General features: G+C 39.1%; 1 protein-coding gene across 1 annotated transcript; it reads left to right on the top strand.

Annotated features, from left to right (window-relative positions):
* The first annotated feature begins 4,177 nt into the window (after window positions 1–4,177).
* LOC125397620 (uncharacterized) lies at window positions 4,178–24,939 on the top strand. The gene is given in 5 exon segments (XM_087905111.1): window positions 4,178–4,366; window positions 21,934–22,060; window positions 22,257–22,317; window positions 23,472–24,663; window positions 24,665–24,939. Coding segments are annotated over 5 exon segments (1,488 nt in total). The 5' UTR covers window positions 4,178–4,363; the 3' UTR covers window positions 24,770–24,939.
* The last annotated feature ends 1,237 nt before the right edge of the window (window positions 24,940–26,176 follow it).

Here is a 26,176-nt window from a genome sequence, read left to right as displayed (position 1 = left end):
GTATAGACTAGTATCTTGTAGATAATCAGAGAGATTTGGCCACCTTATCTCCAATGTACCTGGATTATAGTTAGGCACATCACAGACAACTAAATTAGTACATTTTTGTTGTTCAAGACAGGGTTACTTTGTGTATCTTTGACTGTGCTGCAACTATTGTTGAGGACCAGTCTGACCTTGAATTTATAGAGACCTACCTTTCTCACACTATGTATTTTAGAATTGTTTTGAACACCTAATCCTGCTTCTGTTGCTCGGTGCTGGAAAGAAAGTCCTTCAACTGCTTTAAGGATAGGCCTTAAGTGGTCAGTGAGAAAGAAAATAGATGATTGTCCTCCAGCTAATCTGTATTTTATTGTGAACTTGCAAATGAAGAGGGACTCACGTAAGCATTGAGTTCACTGACAAACTGTAAATCAGGTATAGTCCCAGCACAGAGAGGTATGGGCAAGAAGGAACATGAAAGCATTCCCCCTTAGACCATAGCTCAAATAAGAAATAGGTAGTGAGTCAATCAATTTTACATAATTGCTAAATGTTCTGACTGGCCATTTCTTGCATCCACAGAGTAAGGAATCAAGAATTGGGATAAAGAACCAAACTTATGAAACCAAATTACATTAGTTGCACTAGTCTGACCAAAATAGAACTGGATAAAATAGTGTGGCCCTCCCTAAAAGAACTGTTATTTTACATATTTAAGATGTACAGCGTGAGATAAAATGTGTTAATAATACTTGATGTGTTTTAATATAAATTACTAAACTTTGGTGTACATGACCATAAACCTGTTTCACCTTTTTAGATTAATTTTTGTGGCTTATAATTATATCATTTACATCATCACTTTCTTGACTCTAAGACATTACAGAAATTAGCAAAATCATGAATTTTGCTTTATCAAGGGTTTATGTTTGAATGTGACCTAAGTTTGTTTTCAGAATATCTGAGCTATGAGGGAAAGGGTTGATTACACTGGTCAGTGACTCTGTAATGGAACACACACACACACACACACATACACAAGGGACACCATATTTTGGAAGAGGAACAGGAAGTGCTCTGAGAGACTGGAAGTGTTTCTAGTAAAATACCAGTTTTTCAAACTAGAGCTCTGTCTTCCCCTAGGGTGGAATGGCAGAGCTGGGAAGGTCTGTACTGGCTTAATCATTTGATTTCTGCTCATCTAGTAGGGGAACTGCTACTGTCTTGAGGCTCAGCTGGGCAATTCTAGCTATTGAGGGATTCTGGGCAAGCCTAGCAATCAGGAGCACCAGTGGGAAGTAGATTGTGAGCTATGAGGGAGCCAATAGGGAGCCATGAGAGTTGTTTTTCTTTTTCCCTAAATTGTGTAGTTGATTTCTACCTCCAGTTCTTATCCCACTTTCCTCTGAAGAGGTAACACTAACTACCATTTTGGGATTGGGGCAATGACTGATCTGGTTTGTTTCAGCTGAATTTGGGGCATCAGGTGTTAGTATTATGATACCCTTCCACAGAGCTTCTTATAAAGACTAAACTCTCAGATGTAGACAGAGTTGTCTGGAAAGATGTACTGTTGTCTGGGAAGCACTGACTTATCCAAAGTCCATAAGACATTCTTGATGGGCTCACAATAGCTTCCATCTGTTAGAGGTTTCCATTTAACTTCTGAAGTTGGTCTTCAGACTGATGAGCCCACAACCAACTGTCACATCCTTTTATACCTGTTTCATCAGCCAAAAGTCAGCATGATGCTTTTCCCATGTGGCTTCTGGATAGGGAGAAGAGAGGTATTTAGCATTATTTAATTTGAGTTTAAAACAATCATGGGCCTGTCCTTCTTTGCTGTGTGCAGGTGCTCTAGGAGCCAAGGTCTGATGTCTCACATCTGTACAGAATCTTTTTATCAAGAAAATATTAGTGAGATTTGCTATTTAAATAATATCTCATGTAGACTTACATCTAATGTCTGTGGAGTGTGAACCCTTATGGTGTTACCAATCCTCTAATCCTTTGATTAAATTTCTTCTTGAGTACTGAACGATGTAGGTTGCCAGAATTAATCTTTCTTTTTGTGTTGTCAAGGCCAGTTGAGCATCTAGTCTTTAGAGGTCACTTGTCCTTGGAAGGAATCTCAGATTCTTCAAGTCTCTCTATTATCAGTTGTCCATCAATGTGAGGATAAGTCAAAAGCTTTGCTTTATGTACTGTGGCTTCCTTTGAAGCCTTGAAGAAATCTTTCCCACATTGAGCCTCCTTTTGTAGACTTGATAATGATTCCAATTCATTGAATGGGTTATCCATGGCCTCCATGAACAGCACAATAAATGATCAATAAATAGTCTTTGTTCCTAGGGACCTCACTGACCTTGTATAGAAATGAGAGAAATATTTTGCCTTTTGGTCCCTTTAATGACATTAGAATAGCCTCTAAAAATGATTATTAAACACTTAGAAGATCAGTTTTATACTAGTTTTGTACTTTTGCTACTTTATAATACTTCAATAGTCAGATACAACTTAGTAAACTTTGTTTGACATAACTTTTAGTCAGTCCTTGAAATAGCTGGAATCTGACCTTGCAAAGTTTAATAAGTATAAGATCCCTAAGTCTCATCTTATGTACCTTAAACAACTTACTCAGACCTTCATAGCTTGTAAAACCTTTCCAGTCTTCTTTATCCTGGAGCAATCCAGTCATAATCATGCTCATGTATCTAAGTTCTTTTCTACTATGGTCATTTATACATTTATATTATTCTAACATGTTCTTTTTATGTACGACTTCCTTTTACTAATACCATGAGAAGTAGGAACATTAACAAATATGTTTATGATCTGCTGTGAGAATTTTCTCCCCTGTGAAGTGGGAGGAAGCAATTTCTATCCTATAACCATAAGCCCCACTGAAGACACAAAGTTCAATTTCACCAAAGTCCATCCTGGAGAATCAATGAGTTTTTTGAGCTTTCTTATTGATCATGGTTCAAAAGGAACTTACAAGGGTTTTGATTCTGTGGTTGTTTGTATCAAAATGGCCCCCAAACTCCCATAGAGAGTGGCACTATTAGGAGGTGTGGCCTTGTTGATGTATGTCATAGTCATTTTCTGCTGCCTGCTGATTTGGATGAAGTCCTGATTAACATACTACTTTTCTTTGGAGTATTTCTGAGGCAGCCCTCCCTCAGTTAAGTTCTACTTGGTGTGACTCAATATCTCCTAAGCATTGGTCCATCCTTTATATTACCATTTCTACTCTTCTACATTGTGACTGAGTAGTGGAGTACTACACAGTACATGAGATGCCGATTATGACTTCCACAGATTAACTCCAAATGGACCTTACACCTAAACATCAAATGCTATGTGCAGAACTTCTAGAAGACACTTGAGACCAGGCCTCTCTGAGTTTGGCAACCTGCCTAGTCTTTGGGAGGTTTCTCTAAGGCCCTGATGTATAGAGCAATAGCAGAGCTCTGTCTCTAATCTTGGGAATACGCTGGGGAGAGCTGGTAAAGATGTGGGGCCAGGACTTTGGAAAAGGGTTGTTTCCAATCTTCAGACTCAGGACTTTCACAAAAGGGCGGAAACTGTGGTTATCAGTCCCGACACCACTGTGGACTTTGTTTATGATGTCCTTGAATTACCCAATGTTCTTCTCGTGTGGCGTTGTCTGATGGCCTCTTTCTTAATTTATATACTTCCTTTGAAAACCGAACCCATTGATTTACATTAGCAAGAGACTTGCTGTTGAACTTCGCATAAATCTCCAGTCAGCCTGTGTGGCACGCCTCATCCGCCAGCAGAAGAGACGACCACAACAGGATTCTTCTCAGAATGTACTTTTATTGGGAGTGCACAACTTGAGGTTGATGGCGAAGGACCCCGGACCCTGGCGCGCACGGTTTTTAAGCCGTGCAGAACAAAGCCTGAGATGTGTCCGAGTCTGAATGGCTCTGGCCGCTCCTAATCTTACGCATCAGCTCACGACTGGTGGCTGGATCGCACCTTTCGGGAAAGCGCACCAGGCATCACAATTGGTGGCTGGATCGCGCCTTTCGGGAAAGTGTGCCAAGCGCCTCGGGGCGGGGTCGAGGCTGCTTGGGAGGCAGGAAATGACGGCAGGGTTGTGGCGCCTTTGCGCCCTTCAAGCCTGGGACAGGTCTGTCTTTAGATTAGAAGCCAGTGTGGTGCTGAGTCCCTTCTGCTCACCTGGTCCCATCACTCAGACCTCAACAGCCAATCAGAGCCTCCAGCAGACCCGCCAGTCAGATGGGAGGGTTCTTCCGGCAGCCAGACTTCCCTTACAGTTCAGCTCTTTCAGGCTTTTCCGCTAGTGCACTCTTGTTGGCAGAGACCGTATCAGCTCGACAGCTGCTCCATGGTGAGTGAGGGATTGTTCTTCACAGACGGGAGGGGTGGCTGGGCTTGACGAGCGAGAGGCCAATGTCCCCAAATGAGGTGGAGCGGCCGCCGAGGCTCCGGGCTGGTGTGGTGGCTGGGTGGGAGCCATCGGATAGAGTTTAGAGTCTTCCTGCCTCAATAGTCCTAAGATAGCGTCTTTCTGCCTCAGTAGTCCTAAGTGATCCTTGCAATTCTCTGCTGGCAGCCTCTGAATCACTTCACTACCCGAGCTTTGTCTGCACAGAGCAGAGCACCAGGAGCCACAGATGGTGGTGTCTGTCGTGGTTATATCGTCGAATGTGGAGAGAGATCACCACATTCGCCAAACGTGGAGATTCATGGTCTTTTCTGGGTCTTCAGAAGTAATGCATTTTTTACATTTAGGTTTGAGGTCCAGCTGTAGTTAATTTTGTGTGGCTTATAAATGGTTTCTCCTGTGTAGAGTAGTGCTCCACTACTGAACTGTGATGTAGAAGAGTATAGTTGATAATTAACGTTATAAGGATTTGCCGGTACTTAGGAGACATTAAGTTACACAAAGTAAAATTTAAGTGAGGGAGGGCTGTGTCCCAAATTTCCTAAGATGAGTATCATGCGCACCATGCCTGTTAGAGATTAGTATCATGAGATGCAAATGTTTGTTCATCAGGATTAGTCAGCCATTAAGGTACATTCCTACAACAAATGAGACAACCATGATTTACAACCAGCCAGAAGACCCACTTCCCCATCAAAGGCCTCTGACCTGCTGCTCAGGGGCCGTTACAGGGTCACAACCTTGTGCACCAGGAGAGTATAATTAATTCTAGAACAGCTGCATTTCTCAGCTCTTAGGAAAGCAGTTGTATCTCAGTGTCCTTTGTGCTGATTGAGGTAGACTTAAATCCTGTCTGCAGCCCCACAGAGCATTACCCTTGCTATCCTCTAGGCTAACCACTATAATTTTTTGGTATGCTGTACCACAGAGATTTAAAATTACCAGTTTGAGTCATACAGTGGGACTGTCTATTGCAATAACAGTAAAAGGATTTGCATGTGGAGCATGGCTTCTTCTTTCAGACCAGAAAAGTAGGAACATGTACTGTGTACACTGGAGTGGGTAAACACTCTGGACAATAGCTAGATCTAAGACTGAAGCTTAAGGTCGTGGGCTGCAGAGGCATTCATTACAAAGAGGGGCCTGATGGGGCACAGTGAATGACTTTCTGTGATTTCCCATTGTACATTAATTCCTTCCTTGTGAATGAAGAGAGACACCGGTGGGTGTACAGTTTAGGGAGGAAAGCTTGAACTACTAAATATTTAGTTTGCAATTAGTGAACTCTCCCATGCAGATATGTTCAATCCTGGTTGACACAGTGAAGTCAGCTCAGATGTTTGAGACACAGGCCATTGGCTGTAACTCCATGTGTCAGGTTATAGCACTCAGCAGCTAACATTTAACATGGGACAAAGTCATGTGTTCTCTCATTAATGGCATTCTCCCTACCAGGGAAGTGCCTACTGAGTGTTCAATTATTTTTTATCATTTTAAGGAGTCAATTATTGGTTATCATTTTTTAGATTTCATTTTCTTCAGTGGAATTACTGTTATAATCTCTTTGTTTCTATTTTCCAATGTTTCCCAGTTTTTGAATTTCATTCCACTTTTTAAGTCCTGTTTATTTACTCATCTATTTACTTGTATCAGTTTAGAGCAATGATTCTCAACCTGGTGGTCCATGACTCCTTTTGGGGGGATCAAATGAACCTATCACAGAACTAGCCTAAGGTCATCAGAAAGTACAGATATTTATATTATAACTCATAACAGTAGCAAAAATATCGTTATGAAGTAGCAGTAAAAATAATTTTATAGGTGGGGAGATCTCTACATTATGAGTAATTGCATTAAAGAGTCACAGCACTAGAAAGATTGAGAACAACTGATTTAGATTAATGTCTCCTGTAGCTCATTCTTATATCATACTATGTAACTGAGAATTGCTGTGAACACCTAATCCTGCCTATGCTACCTAGTGCTGGAAAGACAGTTCTGCAACTCCTACCAGGCTGGACCTTGACTGGTCTGTGTGAAGGAGAAATAAATCAGTGAATGAGTATCCTCCAATTTCTGTAGATTTTATTGTGAATTTACAAGTGAAATGGGAACTGTGTAAGAATTGAGTTCACTGACCAATTGTAAACCCAGTGTAGTCACAGCAGACAAAGGATGGGCAAGAAGGAGGGTAAAAACTTTCCTGCTGTGAAGGTAGTTGACATTAGCTGTGAGTAGTAAGGTGATCAATTTTAGATGTTCCATAAATGTCCTGTCTGGCCATTTCATGGGTCCACAGACCACACACATGTGACTTGGAGTAGGAACAGGAAGTGCTCTGGGAGAATGGAAGATTTTACGAAACTACAAAGTTCCCAAATTAGGGTCCTGTCTGAATATAGTATAGAAGAACAAACCTTGAAGATCTTTGATTTCTGAGTCATTTGATCTCTGCTCACCCAGTAGGGTAACTGCTAATGTCTTTAAGTCCAGCTAGGTGGTCCTAGAGGGACTCTGGTTGGCAATTAGGAGCACCAGAGGCAGTGTACAGGTTCTTTCCAGGATTCTCTTCTTCTGCTGTATAGAACTGTAAGGAGGACCACAAGCCATGCCATGGTGAATGTAGAAGCAACTGTCCTCAGACCAGGAAGAACAGGTTGACTGAGCTGTCAGACCTGCTTGGACAGGGATGAACCATGAACCAAACAGGTTCTATTGTCCTTTGTGATCACCTGGGTAGTTGCCCTTGGCCTCTGATCTTTTTTGAGTGTGTGGGAGGCTCTGCCATCCTGGCATGGGAGACTATGAGCTTGTAATATTGTTGACTCACACTATGCAATGGAGAATTGCCTTGAAAACCTAATCCTGCCTCTGCTGCTTAGTTCTGAGTAGATAGTCCTTCAACTTCTTCAGGACTGGGCCTTGACTGGTCAGTGGGAAGGAAAAATAAACCAGCTAAGGAGTGACCTCCAGTCTCTCTGACTTTCAGTGTATGATTATAGATGAAAAGGGTGAGTACATAAGTCAAGCTTGAAGCTGGTAGATTCACAGTGCAGGAAGGGAGAGACAGGAAAGTGACTGAGAACTTTCCTCCTTCAACTGTAGTTGAGATTAGCAATGCGGAAGTAGATAATCAATTTTAGGTGCTCCATAAATGTCCTGATGGTCATTTCTTGGTGTCCACAGACCAGGCAATCAAGAATCTGGATAAAGAACCAAACTTACCATGAAACCAAATTGCTGTAGTGACAATAGTTCACCCAAAATAGATCTGAGTAAAATGTGGCCCTGCCTAACAGGACTGTTATTTTACTGGTTTTAAATATACACCCTGAGATAGAAGGTTTGAGAAATCTTTGATGTGCTCTAATACCCTTGTTTCTGAAGCATATGGCCATAAATCCTGTTTCTACTTTTTAAAATAATTTTTTGAGATTATAACTATATCATATCGACATTCTCTTTCCTGTCCCCAAGCCTTACCATGACCCTTTATTATCTTCTAATTCATGGCCCATTTTTCTTTAACAACAATTGTTAATGTGACCTGTGTTTGTCTGCAGGATTTCCCAGGTATGAGGTGATGGGTGGCTGCACTGCATATTGAGAGTGTAATGGAATGTGCATACAAAGGACCTTGTGCTTTGGATGAAGAACAGGGTATGCTCTAGGAGAGTGGATGAATGTCTACTAAAATACAAGCTTTCTGGACTAGGGCTCTGTCCACTGGACTGGAAGGGCCGAGCAGAAAGTTCTGTGATATCTGAGTAATTTGATCTCTGATCACCCAGTAGTGGAGCTGATAATATTCTGAGGCCCAGCTGCATGGCATTAGCCACTGAGGGACTCTGGGAAGGCATAGCAAGCAGGAATAATAGTGGGAGGTAGCTTACAGGTGGTTCTTTCTAGGATTCTTCTCTGCTTCTGTTGTAATGACTTGTAAGGAAGACCACAAGCTATGCCAGAGTGAGTGTAGGCTGTTCAGAGGTCTGTTGAGCTGTCATTTCTGCTGGGATTTGGATGGACCATGAGCCAGGCTATGGTTCTATTGCTCTATATAATGATCTGGGCAGTGGTCCTTGTCCTCTGAGTCTCCTTGTGTATGGATTTCCTGGGGAGAGGGAGACTCTGCAGCCCTGGCATGGTAGGATATTATGCTTGTAAGATCACTGTCCAGTGTAGAAATAGAGTCATGCTTTTGGTATGCAGTGGGAAGACAGATTTGAAAACTGATAATCTGGTTTCTAGAAGTTCTGAATATTGCATCCTACTTTCAAGTTTGTCTTATAAATGTTTCAAATAGTTAAAAAGCTGGTAGAACTACAGTGATGTTGATTTAGCAATGCAAGATTAAAATGTTTCTAACTTTCTGCTACCACCAGCTGCAATAGTGTGATTCAGTGATGTTTACTTCCAGGGAACAAAGGGAGTTTCAGAGCTGCAGATGTTTCTTAGGTGTGTATGGTGTTGGGCAGGTAGATAGAGCAGAATCAATATCTTGTGCTATAATCCATTTGACAGGAAGCAGAAATTATTCTACATTGGTTTGGGATTGGGCATCAGTATGGCTGGGTTTACCTGAAAACAGAAGGAGGTATAAGGACTTGCAGGACCATAGCAGTAGATCATCTCTTTTTGCAGAAAAGGCTCTGGAGCATGAGGCCTCTCAGGAAGAAATACCAGTAGCTGAAGCACCAGTAACAACCGTTTAAGGGTCAATTTGAGTTAATTTTGTGAAAATTGTGAAGTCTTTATTTAATTTCTATATACATAGAATCATAGGTAGCTGCATAACATTGGTCAAGATCACACGTTTCCTGACTAAGTTTCCTTTGGTCTTTTGATTAATACCTGACTATATTTTTCTACCTTTGTTCTTGGCTTTTTCTTTCCATTCTCTTTATTCTTTCCCAAATATCATACACATTCTTGATTGATCAGCTTTGTGGTATTTTTTTTTCTCTGAGACAGGGTTTCTCTGTGGTTTTGGAGCCTGTTCTGGAACTCTTTCTATAGACCAGGCTGGCTTCAAACTCACAGAGATCCTCCTGTCTCTGCCTCCTGAGTGCTGGGATTAAAGGTGTGTGCCACCACCACCCAGAAAGAAGTCATATTATGTCAGCCTGTGTACTATTTTTCTTTTTTTATTATCTTTTTTTATTTATAAAAGTTTATTAATTTATAAAAGCTTCCATTTCCACCCCCTCCTCCCAACAACCTCCTGCTCCCCCGACTCCCTCTCCTCCTCCCTCTCCATCCCCCAGAGCAGTCAGTGTTTCCTGCCCCTTGGAAAGTTCAAGTTCCTCCCCCCTCCCTCCAGGTCCAGGAAGGTGAGCATCCAAACAGACTGGATCCCAAAAATCCAGTATATGCAGAGGAAACAAGTCCCAGTGCCATTGTCAATGGCTTCTCAGAAAGTCCCCTTGCCAGCCACATTCAGAGAATCCAGCCACATTCAGAGAATCTGGTTGGATCACGTGCTCGTTCAGTCCCAGTCCAACTGGCCTTGGTGAACTCTCATTAGATCAGTCCCCTTGTATCAGTGGGTGAACACACTCCTCACAGTCCTACCTTTCTTGTTCATGTTCTCCCTCCTTCTGCTCCTCATTTAGACCTTAGGGGCTCAGTTCAGTGCTCCAATGTGGGTCTCTGTCTCAATCTCCATCCATCAACAGGTGAAGGTTCCCACTGATCTTGCCTTCCTTGCTCACATTCTCTTTCCTTCTGCTTCTCGTTTGGACCTAGGGAGTTAAGTCCACTGTTCCAATGTGGGTCTCTGTCTCTATCTCCATCCATCGCCAGATGAAGGTTCTATGGTAATATGCAAAATATTCATCAGTATGGTTATGGGCCAAGGCCGGTTCAGGCACCCTCTCTTCTGTACAGAGAATAATCTGGGGATCTCTCCATGAACCTGGGATCCCCTCTAGAATCAAGTCTCTTGTAAACCCTAAAATGACTCCCCTAGTTAAGATATATACTTCTCTGCTCCCATATCCATCCTTCCTCCCTCCCCCCATCCCAATCCCCCGAGCTTTCCCCATTCCTCCTCTACTCCCTTCTCTCTAACCCTCTCCCCTTCCAACAACCCCCCACCGCCCCATGTACCCAAGGTTGCCTGGCACTCTTGTCTACTTCCAATCTCCAGGAGAATAACTACATGATTTTCTTCAGGTTCACCTTCTTATTTAGCTTCTCTAGGATCATGAATAATAGGCTCAAAGACCTTTAATTATGGCTAGAATCCACTTATGAGTGAGTACATACCATATTCCTCTTTTTGGGTCTGGGTTACCTCACTCAGTAAAGCATTTTCTATTTCCATCCATTTGTATGCAAAATTCAAGATGTCATTGTTTTTTACCGCTGAGTAAAACTCTAATGTATATATGTTCCACACCTTTCTTAACCATTCTTCTATTGAGGGGCACCTAGGTTGTTTCCATGTTCTGGCTATTACAAATAGTGCTGCTATGAACATAGTTGAACAAATGCTTTTGTAGTATGATAGAGCATCTCTTGGGTATATTCCCAAAAGTGGAATTGCTGGGTCCTGAGGGAGGTTGACTCCCAGTTTCCTGAGAAACCGCCACACTGATTTCCACAGTGGCTGCACAAGTTTGCATTTCCACCAACAATGGATGAGTGTTTCCCCATACTCCACATCCTCTCCAGCAAAGGCTTTCATTGGTGATTTGAGTTTGGCTATTCTGACAGGTATAAAATGGTATCTCAAAGTTGTTTTGATTTGCATTTCCCTGATCGCTAAGGAGGTTGAGCATGACCTTAAGTGTCTTTTGGCCATTCGAAGTTCTTCTGTTGAGAATTCTCTGTTCAGATCAGCGCCCCATTTTTTAATTGGGTTAATTAGAATTTTAGTGTCTAGTTTCTTGAGTTCTTTGTATATTTTGGAGATCAGACCTTTGTCTGATGAGGGATTGGTGAAGATCTTCTCCCAGTCCAAAGGTAGCCTTTTTGTCCTTTGGTAGCCTTACTGACAGTGTCCTTTGCTTTACAGAAGCTTCTCAGTTTCAGGAGGTCCCATTTATTCATTGATTCTCTTATTGTCTGTGCTACTGGGGTTCTGTGCACAGGAAGTGGTCTCCTGTGCCCATGTCTTGTAGACTACTTCCCACTTTCTCTTCTATCTGGTTCAAAGTGGTCAGATTAATGTTGAGGTCTTTAATCCATTTGGACTTGAGTTTTGTGCATGGTGATAGATATGGATCTATTTTCATTCTTCTACATGTTGACATCCAGTTATGCCAGCACCATTTGTTAAAAATGCTTTCCTTCTTCCATTGTATACCTTTAGCTCCCTTGTCGAAAATTAGGTGTTCATAGATTTGTGGGCTAATATCCGGGTCTTCTATTCAATTCCATAAGTCGACTTCTCTGTTCTTATGCCAATACCAAGCTGTTTTCAATACTGTAACTCTGTAATAAAGTTTGAAGTCAGGGATGGTTATACCTCCCGAAGATCCTTTATTATATAAGATTGTTTTGGCTATCCTTGGTTTTTTGTTTTTCCATATAAAATTGATTAATATTCTCTCAAGGTCTGTGAAGAAGTTTGATGGTATTTTGATGGGGATTGTATTGAATCTATAGATTGCTTTTGGTAGAATTGCCATTTTTACTATGTTGATCCTCCCAATCCAAGAGCAGGGGAGATCTTTCCATTTTCTGGTATCTTCTTCAATTTCTTTCTTCAAAACCTTAAAGTTCTTGTCAAATAGGTCTTTCACTTCCTTGGTCAGAGTTATGCCAAGATATTTTATGCTATTTGTGGCTATCGTGAAAGGTGAAGTTTCTCTGATTTTCATCCCTGCTTCTTTATCCTTTGTGTATAGAATGGCGACTGATTTTTTGGAGTTGATCTTGTACCCTGCCACATTACTAAAGGTGTTTATCAGCTGTGGGAGTTCTTTGGTAGAGTTTTTGGGGTCGCTCATGTATACTATCATATCATCTGCAAATAATGAGCGTTTAACTTCTTCCTTTCCAATTCGAATCCCCTCGAATCCCTTATGTTGTTGTATTGCTATTGCTAGAACTTCAAGTACTATATTAAAGAGGTATGGGGAGAGTGGACAGCCTTGTCGTGTTCCTGATTTCAATGGAATGGCTTTGAGTTTCTCTCCATTCAGTTTGATGTTAGCTGTCGGCTTGCTGTAAGTAGCTTTGATTATATTTAGGTATGATCCTTGTATCCCCAATTTCTTCAACACCTTTATCATAAAGGGATGTTGAATTTTGTCAAATGCTTTTTCAGCATCTAATGAAATGATCATATGGTTTTTTTCTTTCAGTTTATTTATATGATGGATTACATTGATAGATTTGCGCATGTTGAACCAACCCTGCCTCTCTGGGATGAAGCCTACTTGATCATAATGGATAATTTTTCTAATGTGTTCTTGGATTCGGTTTGCCAGTATTTTGTTGAGAATTTTTGCGTCGATGTTCATGAGTGAGATTGGCCTATAATTCTCTTTCTTGGTTGTGTCTTTATGTGGTTTTGGTATCAGGGTAACTGTAGCTTCATAAAAAGAGTTTGGCAATGATTCTTCTGTTTCTATATTGTGAAATACCTTAAGGAGTATAGGTATCAGCTCTTCTTGAAAGTTCTGGTAGAATTCTGCATTGAAACCTTCTGGCTCTGGGCTTTTTTTAGTAGGGAGATTTTTGATAACAGCTTCTTATTCTTCGTGACTAACAGGTCTATTTAGATTATTCACCTGGTCTTGACTTAACTTTGATAAATGGTATTTATCTAAAAACCAGTCCATTTCTTGTACATTTTCCAACTTTGTGGCATATAAACTTTCGTAGTAAGATCTAATGATTCTCTGAATTTCCTCTGTGTCTGTGGTTATGTTCCCCTTTCCATTTCTGATCTTATTAATTTGAGTGTTCTCTTTCTGCCATTTGATTAGTTTGGCTAAGGGTTTGTCAATCTTGTTGATCTTCTCCAAGAACCAACTTTTTGTTTTGTTGATTCTTTGGATTGTTTTCTGTGTTTCTATTTTGTTGATTGCAGCCCTCAGTTTGATTATTTCCAGTCTTCTACTCCTCCTGGGTGAGTCTGCTTCTTTTTTTTTCCCAGAGCTTTCATGTGTGCTGCTAAGTCTCCAATGTGTGCTTTCTCTGTTTTCTTTAATTGGGCACTTAATGCTATGAACTTTCCTCTTATCACTGCTTTCATTGTATCCCATAGGTTTGAGTATGTTGTGTCTTTATTGTCATTAAATTCAAGGAAGACTTTAATTTCTTTCTTTGTTTCTTCCTTGACCCAGGGATGATTCAGCAGTTGACTGTTCTCCTTCCACGTGTTTGTAGGCTTTCTGGTGTTCGAATTGTTATTGAATTCTAACTTTATTCCATGGTGATCCGACAAGACACAGGTGGTCTTATCAGACCTAAATTCAGATACCTACCGTCAAGTTGTGAGGCTCATAACTCTACCATTTCAGATCAAGGGCATCTGAACCCCTCTTTTTTGTGTTACTTGTATACATGTGGAAGAAATTCTCACTCTTGCACAAACATATGCAATAAATGGCAATAAACTTGTTTTCAAAAGTGCTTGTGACTTATAAAGCAATTAGAGTAAAACAAGTTGCTTTAGGTGTTCACTGATTCTTTAAAAATCTGTTATCTTACATTTTGTTTTAAAATGTTTTCATTTCCTCACTCTGATTGAAGACTTACAGGCAATCATCAATCAGGGGGAGCAAAATGGTATCTAAGTGATCCTAACAGACATACTTTTCTTTACTATAAGATAATGAAATTTTTTTAAGTAGTCAAAACTATTTTTTATGAAGTTAAGGCACAAGAAGGTTTCAAGTGATTCTCTCCATTTCTGGTAGAACAGCCTTCCGCACCCAAGCCATTTTCTATTATTGGTAAAGGATAAAGAACTGAAGTGTATAGGACGAGTGTTGGTTAGTAATTTCTTAGAGTTTTATTTTGGTTAGAATCTTTTTTTTATTTAAAGGAGCATAATATGTCTTTGTCAGTGCTACCCATCTATGTTGTTGATTTTATTCATTATTATCTTAGTATATTGTTTGTTTTCTGGAAAATAATGGTCTCACCAATTTTGTTTTCAGAAGATTTCTCATGTTATGAGTTCCTTGAGTTTTTGTTGGTTTGGGAAGTTTCTGTGGAGAGACAGTTTTAGTTTTCTTTGTTTTAGATGTTTGCCTCTTTCCATTTCCTGGCATATCTATCTTTGTTTGTGTTTTTGCTGCTTAAGTGATTGATATGATTAATACATTGCCTTTGGGTCTTTAAAACCTTCTTGTATATTATTGTCTCTTTCTTGATAGCCTCAGCTATCAGCATGACATAGCTTAGACTGATCTGAGAAAATGCCAACTGAGAGTATGCCTAGATCAGAATACCTGATTAAGGTATCTGAGAGAGATTTGTTGATTTTGATTGATATAGGAAGGCTCTTCCACTGAGTTGGCAATATTTCTGGACAAGCAGCCCTGGGATAAATAGGAGAGCTAGTTGAGCACAAGGCAGTGACAAAGCAAGAGGGAAAGCCAGAAAACAATGGTTCCATATGTTTTGCCTTTAGTTATTAGCTTGAGTATCTATCCTACACTGTCATAAGGAGGAATTGTGAAATAGGGTTAACAATCAAATAAACATGTTCATTACCTGAATTGCTTTTGACTGCATAATTTAATAACAGCAACAGAGAAGAAAGTTGGAACAAAAATGGGACTCAAAGAGGATTTTGTTGCTGCAAAGGACCTGGGAATGTTTACTTTTATAAGAATGCTTAAGATATTAGAAAACTGTACAAAGAGCTTAATCATCTGTTCTGGTAGGACTTAGAAGATCGGAATGTTGCAGGTAATTGATGGAGGAGGGTTATCTGTCTATTGTGTTATTTTCATTGGTCAATAAAGAGACTGCCTTGGCCCCTTGATAGGACAGAAAGTTAGGTAGGCGGAGTAAACAGAACAGAATGCTGGGAAGAGGGCTATGAGGCAGAAGCCATGGAGCCAGCCACCAGGTCAGACATGCTGAATCTTTCCCGGTAAGCCACACCTCATGGAGCTATACAGATTATTAGAAATGGGTTAATCAAGATGTGAGAGTTAGTCAGTAACTAACTCTCTAGAGATAATGGGCCAGGCAGTATTTAAATGAATACAACTTATGTATTATTATTTCTGGGGCTAAGCTAGCCGTGCGGGAGCTGGGCAGGATGAAAAGCAGGCCTGCCCGCAGCTCCATTGCTACATATGGCGCCAAGACGTGGATAACTGAATCCACAGAAAGCCTGAGAAAGCTTGGGAAAGAATAGAGTAAAGCATGTTTTCTTGGTATGGTAGCAGCAATTTCCCATGTCTGCTCTGCTTGCTAGAGGCAAGCAAATGCTCTCATCTAAGAGAGGCTTCCTGACTCAGCTTTAGCTGCAAAACCCTGCAGCTCTTTTAAAAGGTCCTGCCACGAAATACTTAAATAGTATTGATGAAAAGCTGAACGCATGCTTTTCGGTTATCAGTCGTAGCAGGAAAAAAGCTATGCTGTTTTAAAGTGCTGGCTTTCTGGGCTGTCCTGCCAGGGCAATCTCTGACTCTTTCAAGCAGGCAGTCCGACTGAGTGTGGTCTGTGAGCAGAATGCTGCAGCTTGCTTGCTAGCAAGGACCTTGAAACGCCACAGAGTTGTGGCAGTGAACATAGCTCTGGCTGGTACCTCAGCCACGAGGATTTAGCCGTCAAAGCCACGGCTTTCATCCTCTCCTTAAAGACTCCTGTAGTCAGAAAAAGAGAGATATATAGTAAAAGAAAGATTCAAAGTTGAAAAACATCTCTAAATGTTTTACAGTGTGTTAAAAACATATGCAAGCTAAAAGTTAAAGTTCTTAAAGTTAAAAAGAAAAAGAATAGTTGGGTGTGGTGGTACACACCTTTAATCCCAATGCCTGGGAGGCATAGGTACATTGACCTCTGTGACTTCAAGGTGTGGTAGCATACACCTTTAATCCCAATGCCTGGGAGGCAGAGACAGACAGATCTCTGAGAGTTCAAAGTGTTATAGCATACACCTTTAATCCCAGCACTTGGGAGGCAGAGACAAGTGACTCTGAGTTCAAGGACAGCCTGGTCTACAGAGTTATTCCAGGACAAATATATACAGAGAACCTGTCTCAAAAAGTAAAAGTAAAAATAAAAGAAATAGAAGTTAAAATAAGGCGCACAAAGATGGAAAATACACAGAGAATCTTGATACTATATGTTATTGTGCTATCTTTGAATTGTTTGAATGCTGAGGAAGGAGCAACAGCTGATAAAAGACTTTTGTTTATAAATGCTGCTGAACTAATCCAAGATAGATATTTTGAAAATACCTTGACTTCAGAATTTGGATCTAATTATGATACTTTGGAAAGGAGGTTCTTCTTTTGTTTTCACAGAGGATGAGACCCTGTGGATTGCTTCTATCCCAATATGGTATGATAGACCACGTCCTCCTGAAAGGTTGCTGTGAACACCCTCAAGAAATTACTTCACTCAACTGCCAACTGAGATGAACCTGACAGACAGGTTTTACCATGAAAGACCTGATTAACAGTGCCCTTATACAGCAGGAAGAAGTTTGGAGAGAAATAACTACGCCCATATTCCCAAATATTGTTTATAAATGTTCTTTTACATTAAAAGGGGGATATGATATAGATATGAATAATTTCATTGGTATGGATTTTAAGGTCAATTTTGTTATATGTATATATATTTCTGATCTTGATTGAGGTATTGTGATTGTGTAGTTTAAAAATGTAATGTATAATTAAAAATATAGGTTGTTAATGGATAATCATCGATAATAGTCAAGCTTATAGTAATGTTAGTTTGATTTTCTAGATGTGTATAGATATATTTCAGATAGGCATTCTTCATATCTTTCAAAGATTACAGAATATGGCATTTAATGTTTTAATAACTTAGGATTTTTCATGACAATGAGACACGTCTGCTCCTGGCAGCACCAATCTACTTCAAGAGGAAGATGGGCATTGAAGAGGCTCCTTATGGAGTTTGATAGCCATTTGGGCAAGAAACTGCTCTTGCCTGGACTGTTGTATAAACTGGACACAGAGAACCCGCAGAGAGAGGACTGCTGAACTTGCCTAAAGGTGAGATGATCTTTCGGGGTTCCTGATTCATGAAAGAGTCTGCGAGACATTCTGCAGGACACAGCAGATAGTGACTGAACTGCCTTTGAAATTTCCTGCTTCATGGAAATGTCTCTGGATATTATGGGCCTGAAGGCCGAAGACGGGTGCCCCAACGATACAGAGGAACTTTGGGTGACTGTCCAGGCAGCGAGATGTCTCTGTCATTTCTAGAGTTTTGGAAGTTGCTTACTTCTTGTTTACTTAGGTAATACTATATCCTTCTGGAGTCTTTGATGGAGTTGAAGAATGGATAGTCATAGTTATAGTTTTCCATGATTATGATAAAGATATAGTTATAAATATTGTGACTGCAATTCTTGCTTGATAACTGTTTTGTTATATGTAATTTTACTATGTTAAAATGAAAGCCTTTCTTTTTTGTTTAAACAGAAAAAGGGGAAATGATGGAGGAGGGTTATCTGTCTATTGTGTTATTTTCATTGGTCAATAAAGAGACTGCCTTGGCCCCTTGATAGGACAGAAAGTTAGGTAGGCGGAGTAAACAGAACAGAATGCTGGGAAGAGGAAATTGAGGCAGACGCCATGGAGCCAGCCACCAGGTCAGACATGCTGAATCTTTTCCGGTAAGCCACCCACCTCATGGTGCTACAGATTATTAGAAATGGGTTAATATCAAGATATGAGAGTTAGTCAGTAACTAACTCTCTAGAGATAATGGGCCAGGCAGTGCTTAAATGAATACAATTTGTGTGTTGTTATTTCTGGGACTAAGCTAGCTGTGTGGGAGCTGGGTGAGATGAAAAGCAGGCCTGCCCACAGCCCCTTACAACAGGTAATGGCAGACAGTGGAGGTCAAGGTCATAGGATTTTACTGGACAGTAGGCTCTTGAAGGAATCATGGAGCTGGCCCAGCCTAACTCCCTTGAGAGACCAGGTTAAAGTCCATGGTTCCTGGGTCACTATATACCTCCCAGTTCCTGACAGACTGTTGCATTTCCTCAGGCAATGAAGCATTCAGGCTGATTTGTCCTTCTTTGCACAATCCCTTAGTAGTCAAGGAATCATAAATGCTTAACAGGACAATCAAACTTAGATATTAATCTTGTGTGTGCTGTATAGCTTGCAAACTTCATTATATCCTTTTATAGACATAGTGTGCTTGGTCATTTCCCCACTGCCCAGACTCATAATAATTATACAGAAATTTTATTATTTATAAGACTGCATACCTAATAGCTTAGGCTTCTTATTAAGTAACTTTTGCATCTTAAATTAACCCATTGTTATTAATCTGTATATCACCACATGGCTGTGACCTACTGGTAAGGTTCCATCCAGCATCTGTCTCCTTCAGTGGCTACATGGCCTCTCCCTGATTCTGCCTTCTTTTCTCTATCTCCATTTGGCATACCCACCTTGTTCTATTCTGTGCTGCCATAGGTCCAAAGCAGTTTTCTTATTAACCAATGGGAATAAAACATATTCACAGCATACAGAGGGGAATTGCACAATATCTCTCCCTTACTGTCTAAATAAAAAGAAAGGTTTTTAACTTTAATATAGTAGTATTACATATAACAAAACAATTATCAAGGAAGAATTATATTTACAATATTTAGTCCATTTAATTTGGCAAATTAAGGAAAGTACTCTATCATCTATTCTATCTTTGTGAGTCTAAAGTTTTATATCTAATCTATTATAATTATAAAACTGTCTTTCTTCAACTCCAGCAAAGACTCCAGAAGGATATATATTACCTAAGTAGTTATAAGCACTTCCAAAACTCTAGAATTGACAAAGACATCTTGCTGCCTGGACAGTTTCCCACAGTTCTTCTGTAACACTGGGGCATCCACTTTCAGTTTACAGGCCCATAGTGTCTGACAGACTTTTCCATGAAGCAGAAAATTTCAAAGACAGTTCCACCTATAATGGCCGTTTCTCAGTCACCTTTTTTTCTGTGTCCTACAGAATGTCTAGTAGACTATTTCATGAAACAGGTACTGTCTTACCTTCTTTAGGCAACTTTGACAGTCATTTTTTGTAGGTCCTGCATGTGCAGTTTATACAACATATCATCAAGCAATCCAGGCAAGAGCAGTTTCTTGCCCAAATGGCTATCCTTGTCACATTGAAGGCAAATTCCATAATGAGTTTCTTCAATGCCCATCAACCTCTCTCACATAATTGGTGCTACCAGAGGGAGACATGTCTCACTGTCATAAAAAGGCCTGTTTTAAAAACATTTAAAATGCCATATTCTGTATGTCTTTAAAGATCTGAAGAATATCTATCCATATGAAATATATCTCTGTACATCTAGAAAGCCTAACTAATATGACTAAAAGTTTAACTATTGTAAATGATTATCTATTAATTTGTATTTAACTATACATTGCATCTTTAAATGAACTGAACAGATACCTTAAACAGGAACAGAGATTCGTTTAGCAAAATTGACCTTAAATTTGTATCAATAGGCCAAAATCTATACAAATGCAAAGTATTATCTCTATATCATATCCCCTTTAAATGTAAACAAACATTTATAAACAATATTTGGGAATTAAGGAGTAGTTTTCTTCAAACTGCTTTCTGCTTTTTGTTGGGCTAAGTATTTTTGAGGGTTCATGGAACCTATCAGGGGATCTTGGTCCATCAAACCACCTTATTCTGGACGGAATCAACAGGTTCTCATCTTCTGCAGAAACAAAAGCAGAACCTTTTTTCCAAAGCAACATATCATTAAACCCAAATTTTGAAGTCAAGATACCTTTAAACTGTATATTGGTTTGGCTTAGCAGCCCATAAGATGAAATGTCTCTCTGTACTTACTCATTCACAGTCAAAAAACTCAAAGAAAATACAATAATACATGTAATCTATACTCTCTATGTATTTCCCATCTTTACATGGCTTATTTTTCTTTACTCCTTTAATCTATGACTGTATTCTCTCTCCCAAGCTTGCTTACATTTATATACTGTCTTTTAATCTGAATCTGTTTATTTGCACATTTGTAATTATTTTCTGACCAGAAGCACTTTTTAAAAATGCTAAACAGGCATGTCTAGGACCAACTCCTCAGCCCTGACTGCTTCCTCTACTTAGTCCAACATGACAGAGGTATGTTTATTGCCAACTCTGTGAGCCATTTTCTCTGCCCCAGCTCCAGGGACTTGGCATGACTGTCTCCATTAAGCAATTTGTAACATGGTGCACACAGACCTCTTTTCAGTGCAGTACCTCTGAAAAGAGTCAGAGTTATTTGTACCAGCACAAACCAGGAAGCCCTTCCCTAAAGAAGTTGTGCATCAATTGTTGCCAGTGCTGAGTCAGGAAGATCTCTCTGATAGGAGCTGTGACACCCTTGCTTGCTGACAGCAAACAAAGCCCATCTGGAAAAATATGTGGCTTCCAAGAAGTCTTACTTAACTCTGTTCCTTTATGTCTAGATTTTTTTTAACTCTCTCAGGTTTTTTTTGTTGTTGTTTTTGATGAAGTTGCCTCATTTTGACACCATTCTGTTGACAGAGGCTCTTTGTTTGTTTCCTGGCTGCCCAGAAATAATTACACAGAAACTATATAGATTACAATGCTGCTTGGTCAATAGCTTTGGCTTCTTATTTAGTAACACATCTTAAACTAACCCATTTCTATTAATCTGTGTATTGCCAATGGTTGTAGCCTACCAGTAAGGTTCCATCTGGTGTCTGTCTCCTTTGGCAGCTACATGGTGTCTCCCCAACTCTCCTTTCTTTTCACCTCTATCTTTGCTTGGAATTCCCACCTTGCTCTATCATGTGCTGCCATAAGCCCAAAGCAGTTTTTTTTTGTATTGACCAATGGGAATAAAACATATTTACAGCTTACAGAGGGGAATCCTATATCATCTTGGAAGCTAAAACTGTATTGATCCTAGAAATTGTCATTATCTTCTATCTTTGAAAAATTAGGAGCACTTCTTAAAATGCTAAGCTTTTCTTATGAACTTAAGGTGTGCCATTGGTAGAGCAAATATGATCTGCCTGATTGTTCCACATAGTACAACATGGCAGAGGCATATTTGCTGCCTCCAAGAGCCATGTACATTGTCCCGTTTTCAGGCATACACAGGGTCTAAGTTGCCATTAGCAATCTGCTCACAGACCCCATAGTCAGTCCTCCAGGAAGAGTCAGTGTTTGCTCTGAAGTGACTTGGTGATTAAATTATGATGTCTTTGTCATGGAATAAGTATGGGGAGCACCAGAATTATATGACTATACTGTCAAGGAAGTATAATTTACAGTGTTGTCAAAATCATACTTTCTGTTGTACACCTGTATGGAATATTTTAGAATTCAGTGACCTATGATGACGTGCATGTCGACTTCAGTTGGGAAGAATGGACTTTGCTGACTCCTTCTCAGAAGAATCTCTACAAAGATGTGATGGTAGAGACCTACAGAAACCTCACTACTATAAGTAAGGCTGTATTATCTTTCATGTTTCATATAAGGGGACAACTATTCATTGGCTAATGATGCTGTTTTGTAATATGATTGAGAAAGAAGAATGGGGCAAGTCAATCAGGCATGGTTGTAAGGTTTGCTTCAAATGGTAACTAAATTTTTTTACAATTCTTAATATAAAACATACACTTTCTGGCATTATATTTTAGGATACAGTTGGGAAGACCATACTACTGAAGAACATTTTCAAAATTCTAGAAGACATGACAGGTAATTTTCATGTATAAGCTGATACAAATGTACCTCTGAAGAATTTATAATTAATCTTATATGTTTTAAAGAAAAGCAACAGTGTAAACAATAAAATGCATTGCTGTTTATTAAATTCACACAAAATCATATACCTTAATTTCAGATAGGTGAATTACATTTGTAAGCCATTCTTTTAAGAAAGAAGAAAACAATGTCTTAACCTATATTACCATTTGAATCATAATACAATGAGAACTATACTGTAAAATTGTCAATCCACTTATCTCATATTATTCATATTATAAAAGATATACATGTTGAATAGGTGATAAGTAGATCTCTAAAACTATCTATTGCACTAATAGTCCATAGAAAAAATAGTTAAAATATATAGAAAAGTAGTTTAACCCATATACTTGTGACTGTGTTAAGTTTAGTGAGCAGGCATTTAGGGTTAGGAATCAAGGGGCAGCTGTTTTGGAGTTGCCTTAATCCATATACCACAAGTCTATGAGGACAGAAAGTCAAACTGGGTGGACTCAATGTAGAAACCTTATATTTGTTATTCTTTACTAGGTACATCATATATTAGTCTGGATACAAGCCACATGAGCATAGGGATGTGAAAAGATATAACATACCTCTCTCTCAGAACAAATAGAAAATATGTAACAGTCCCCATGTTAAGTATACTTGTTCAGTTTGATATACACGTATGCAAGTAATTGGTTTTCCAGTCTCATTGTTAATATATCAACAAACTCATGTTTCAGAAAAGCACCATGAGTACTAGAACTGTGTAAATACTTCTGTTTGTCCTAGTTCACTTAGCAAATGTAGCATCACTTGCAGTATAGGAAACGTTATGAATACAAAAAGAGTGGTAAAGCTCTGAATTTTTTCAGTTCTCTTCAAATACATGAAAATTCTCATACTGAAAAAAAGATTCTGTAAATGTGAACCACGTATTAAAGCCTGTTATCAGTTATCTTCAGAGATGAAAAGCAAGCCTTAATGAAGGGGAAAAAGCAGATTGTAAACATGGTAATAAAGCCTTAACATATAATTCCTCTTTAAAATAGGACTAAATTGTAAAATTAATTTATTCAGATAAAATATTCAACAATGTATTAAATGTAGTAATGCTTTCACATGTACCATTATCATTGTAGGCATGAAAAAAGTCAAACTAGAAAGAAAAGTTCTGCATATACTCAATGTGTTAAAACCTTTGTATGTGACCGTCATCTTCACAGTCATGAAAAAACAGATACTACATTAAAACCCTATGAAGGAAATGAGTTTGGTAATGCCTTTTCACATCACAGTCATCTTCAAATGCATAAAAGAACATGCACTGGAGATAAATCCTATGAACGTAATCGGTGTAGTAAAACTTTTGCACATTACAATGATCTTAAAAGGCATGAAAGTACTCATACTGGAGAGAAGCCCTATGAATGTAACCAATGTGCTAAAGCCTTCGCACAGCACAGTCATCTACAAAGGCATGAAAGAACCCATACTGGAGAGAAACCCTATGAATGTAATCAGTGTGGTAAGGCCTTCGCACAGCACAGTCATCTTCAACGTCATAAAAGAACCCATACTGGAGAGAAACCCTATGAATGTAATCAGTGTGGTAAAGTCTTTGCATATCACAGTCATCTACAAAGGCATGAAGGAACCCATACTGGAGAGAAACCCTATGAATGTAATCAGTGTGGTAAAGCCTTTGCATGTCACAGTTATCTACAACGTCATGAAAGAACCCATACTGGAGAGAAACCCTATGAATGTAATCAGTGTGGTAAAGCCTTTGCATGTTACAGTAATCTGCAAAGTCATGAAAGAATCCATACTGGAGAGAAACCCTATGAATGTAATCAGTGTGGTAAGGCCTTCGCACAGTACAGTCATCTTCAAAGTCATAAAAGAACCCATACTGGAGAGAAACCCTATGAATGTAATCAGTGTGGTAAAGCCTTTGCACTACACTGTACTCTCCAAACACATAAAAGAACCCATACTGGAGAGAAACCCTATGAATGTAATCAGTGTGATAAGGCCTTCGCACAGTACAGTCATCTTCAAAGTCATAAAAGAACCCATACTGGAGAGAAACCCTATGAATGTAATCAGTGTGATAAGGCCTTCGCACAGTACAGTCATCTTCAAAGTCATAAAAGAACCCATACTGGAGAGAAACCCTATGAATGTAATCAGTGTGGTAAAGCCTTTGCACTACACTGTACTCTCCAAACACATAAAAGAACCCATACTGGAGAGAAACCCTATGAATGTAATCTGTGTTGTAAAGCCTTTGCACAGCACAGTCATCTTCAAAGTCATGAAAGAATCCATACTGGAGAGAAACCTTATGAATGTAATCAATGTGCTAAAGCCTTTGTATGGCACAGTCATCTTCACAGGCATGAAAAAACACATACTGGAGAGAAACATTATGTAGTAATGTTTCTACATTAGTGTAGCAATGTAATTACTGTAGTAAAGTGTTTGTTTATCATAGTCATCTTCAAAGACGAACTAACACATGCTGGAGAGAAACCCTATGAATGTAATGAGTGTGGTAAAGGCTTTGCACTTCACAGTTCTCTTCAAATGCATAAAAGATCACACACTGGAGATAAACTCTATGAATGGAATCAGTGTGGTAAAGCATTTGCATTTATAAATAATTTAAACCATGAGAAAAAAAATCATACTGCAGAGAAACCCTATAAATGTATTCAGTGTGATAAAGTTTTGTACTTTATATAGGAGTAAAACTTTTATGTGCAACAATCTGTAAAAATCTTTGCATATTACAATAGACATTGACTACATGAAAAAGATTCTGAGGACTTCTTAGTATAAAGTATTTGGTAAGATCTTCAACCAAAATGCTTATAATCAGCTACATAATGATTTGGGATTCTCCTCTGTATGCTATGAATGTATTTTGTTGCCATTGTTTAATAAAGAAGCTGCTTTGGGCCTATGGCAGGGCATCATAGAACAAGGCAGGAATTCCAAGCAGAGATAGTGGAGAAAAGAAAGTGGAGTCAGACTCTATGTATTTGCTGAAGGAGACAGATGCCCTTACTGGTAAATCACAAATTTTGTGGTAAAATACAAAATAATAGAAATGAGTTAATTTAAGATGTCAGAGTTAGCTAATAAGAATTCTGAGCTAATTCTAGGCCAAGCAGTGTTTTAATTAATATAGATTCTTTGTGATTATTTCTGGTCTGGGCAGCTAGGAATGAACAAGAATTCTCTGCCTACAACACAAGACTATTTCTTCTGTAGAAATAAATTTGACAGTGTTAGCAATCTTTTCAAGCATCATGATGTCCTTTTTATACTGTTTGTACTTAAAAACTCATGGTAAAATGAATTTGTGAATTTATGAAGCCCTATGTGTAGGGAAAATGGGCCAGTCAAAAAAACACGTCTGGACCCTGAAACCAGAGCCAGTGAAGTACATGATTTTGACTCTGAAACTGGAGCCAAAGAAATACATTTTGACTCTAAAATCAAGACAAAGAAACACACTTTGTTCCTGAATCCAGAGCCAATGAGAGAAACACCTGACTCTGAAACCTTACTCACTTTATAAGTCTTCTCAAATGATTTATTCCATCAACTTAGAAGGATTGATTTCTCAGACTTCAAGCCTACCTGATTGCTTCATGGTGAAGAAAAACTCTGTAAGCCATTGGGTACCTTAACACCTGTATTATAGGAATGAATTCTTATAAGAGAAAAACATTCATGAGTGAAAATATGTTTAAAGAGTTGTTTTAATTGTGATTATGTGATATCAGTGTGTTTTTCTGTGGGTATGTGAATGTGCATACTGGTTTCTGATAAT

The sequence above is a fragment of the Myodes glareolus genome, chromosome 4, assembly GCF_982192425.1.
Source record: "Myodes glareolus chromosome 4, mMyoGla1.1, whole genome shotgun sequence".
Lineage (NCBI taxonomy): Eukaryota > Metazoa > Chordata > Mammalia > Rodentia > Cricetidae > Myodes > Myodes glareolus.
This window is presented reverse-complemented; position numbering and strand designations above follow the sequence as displayed.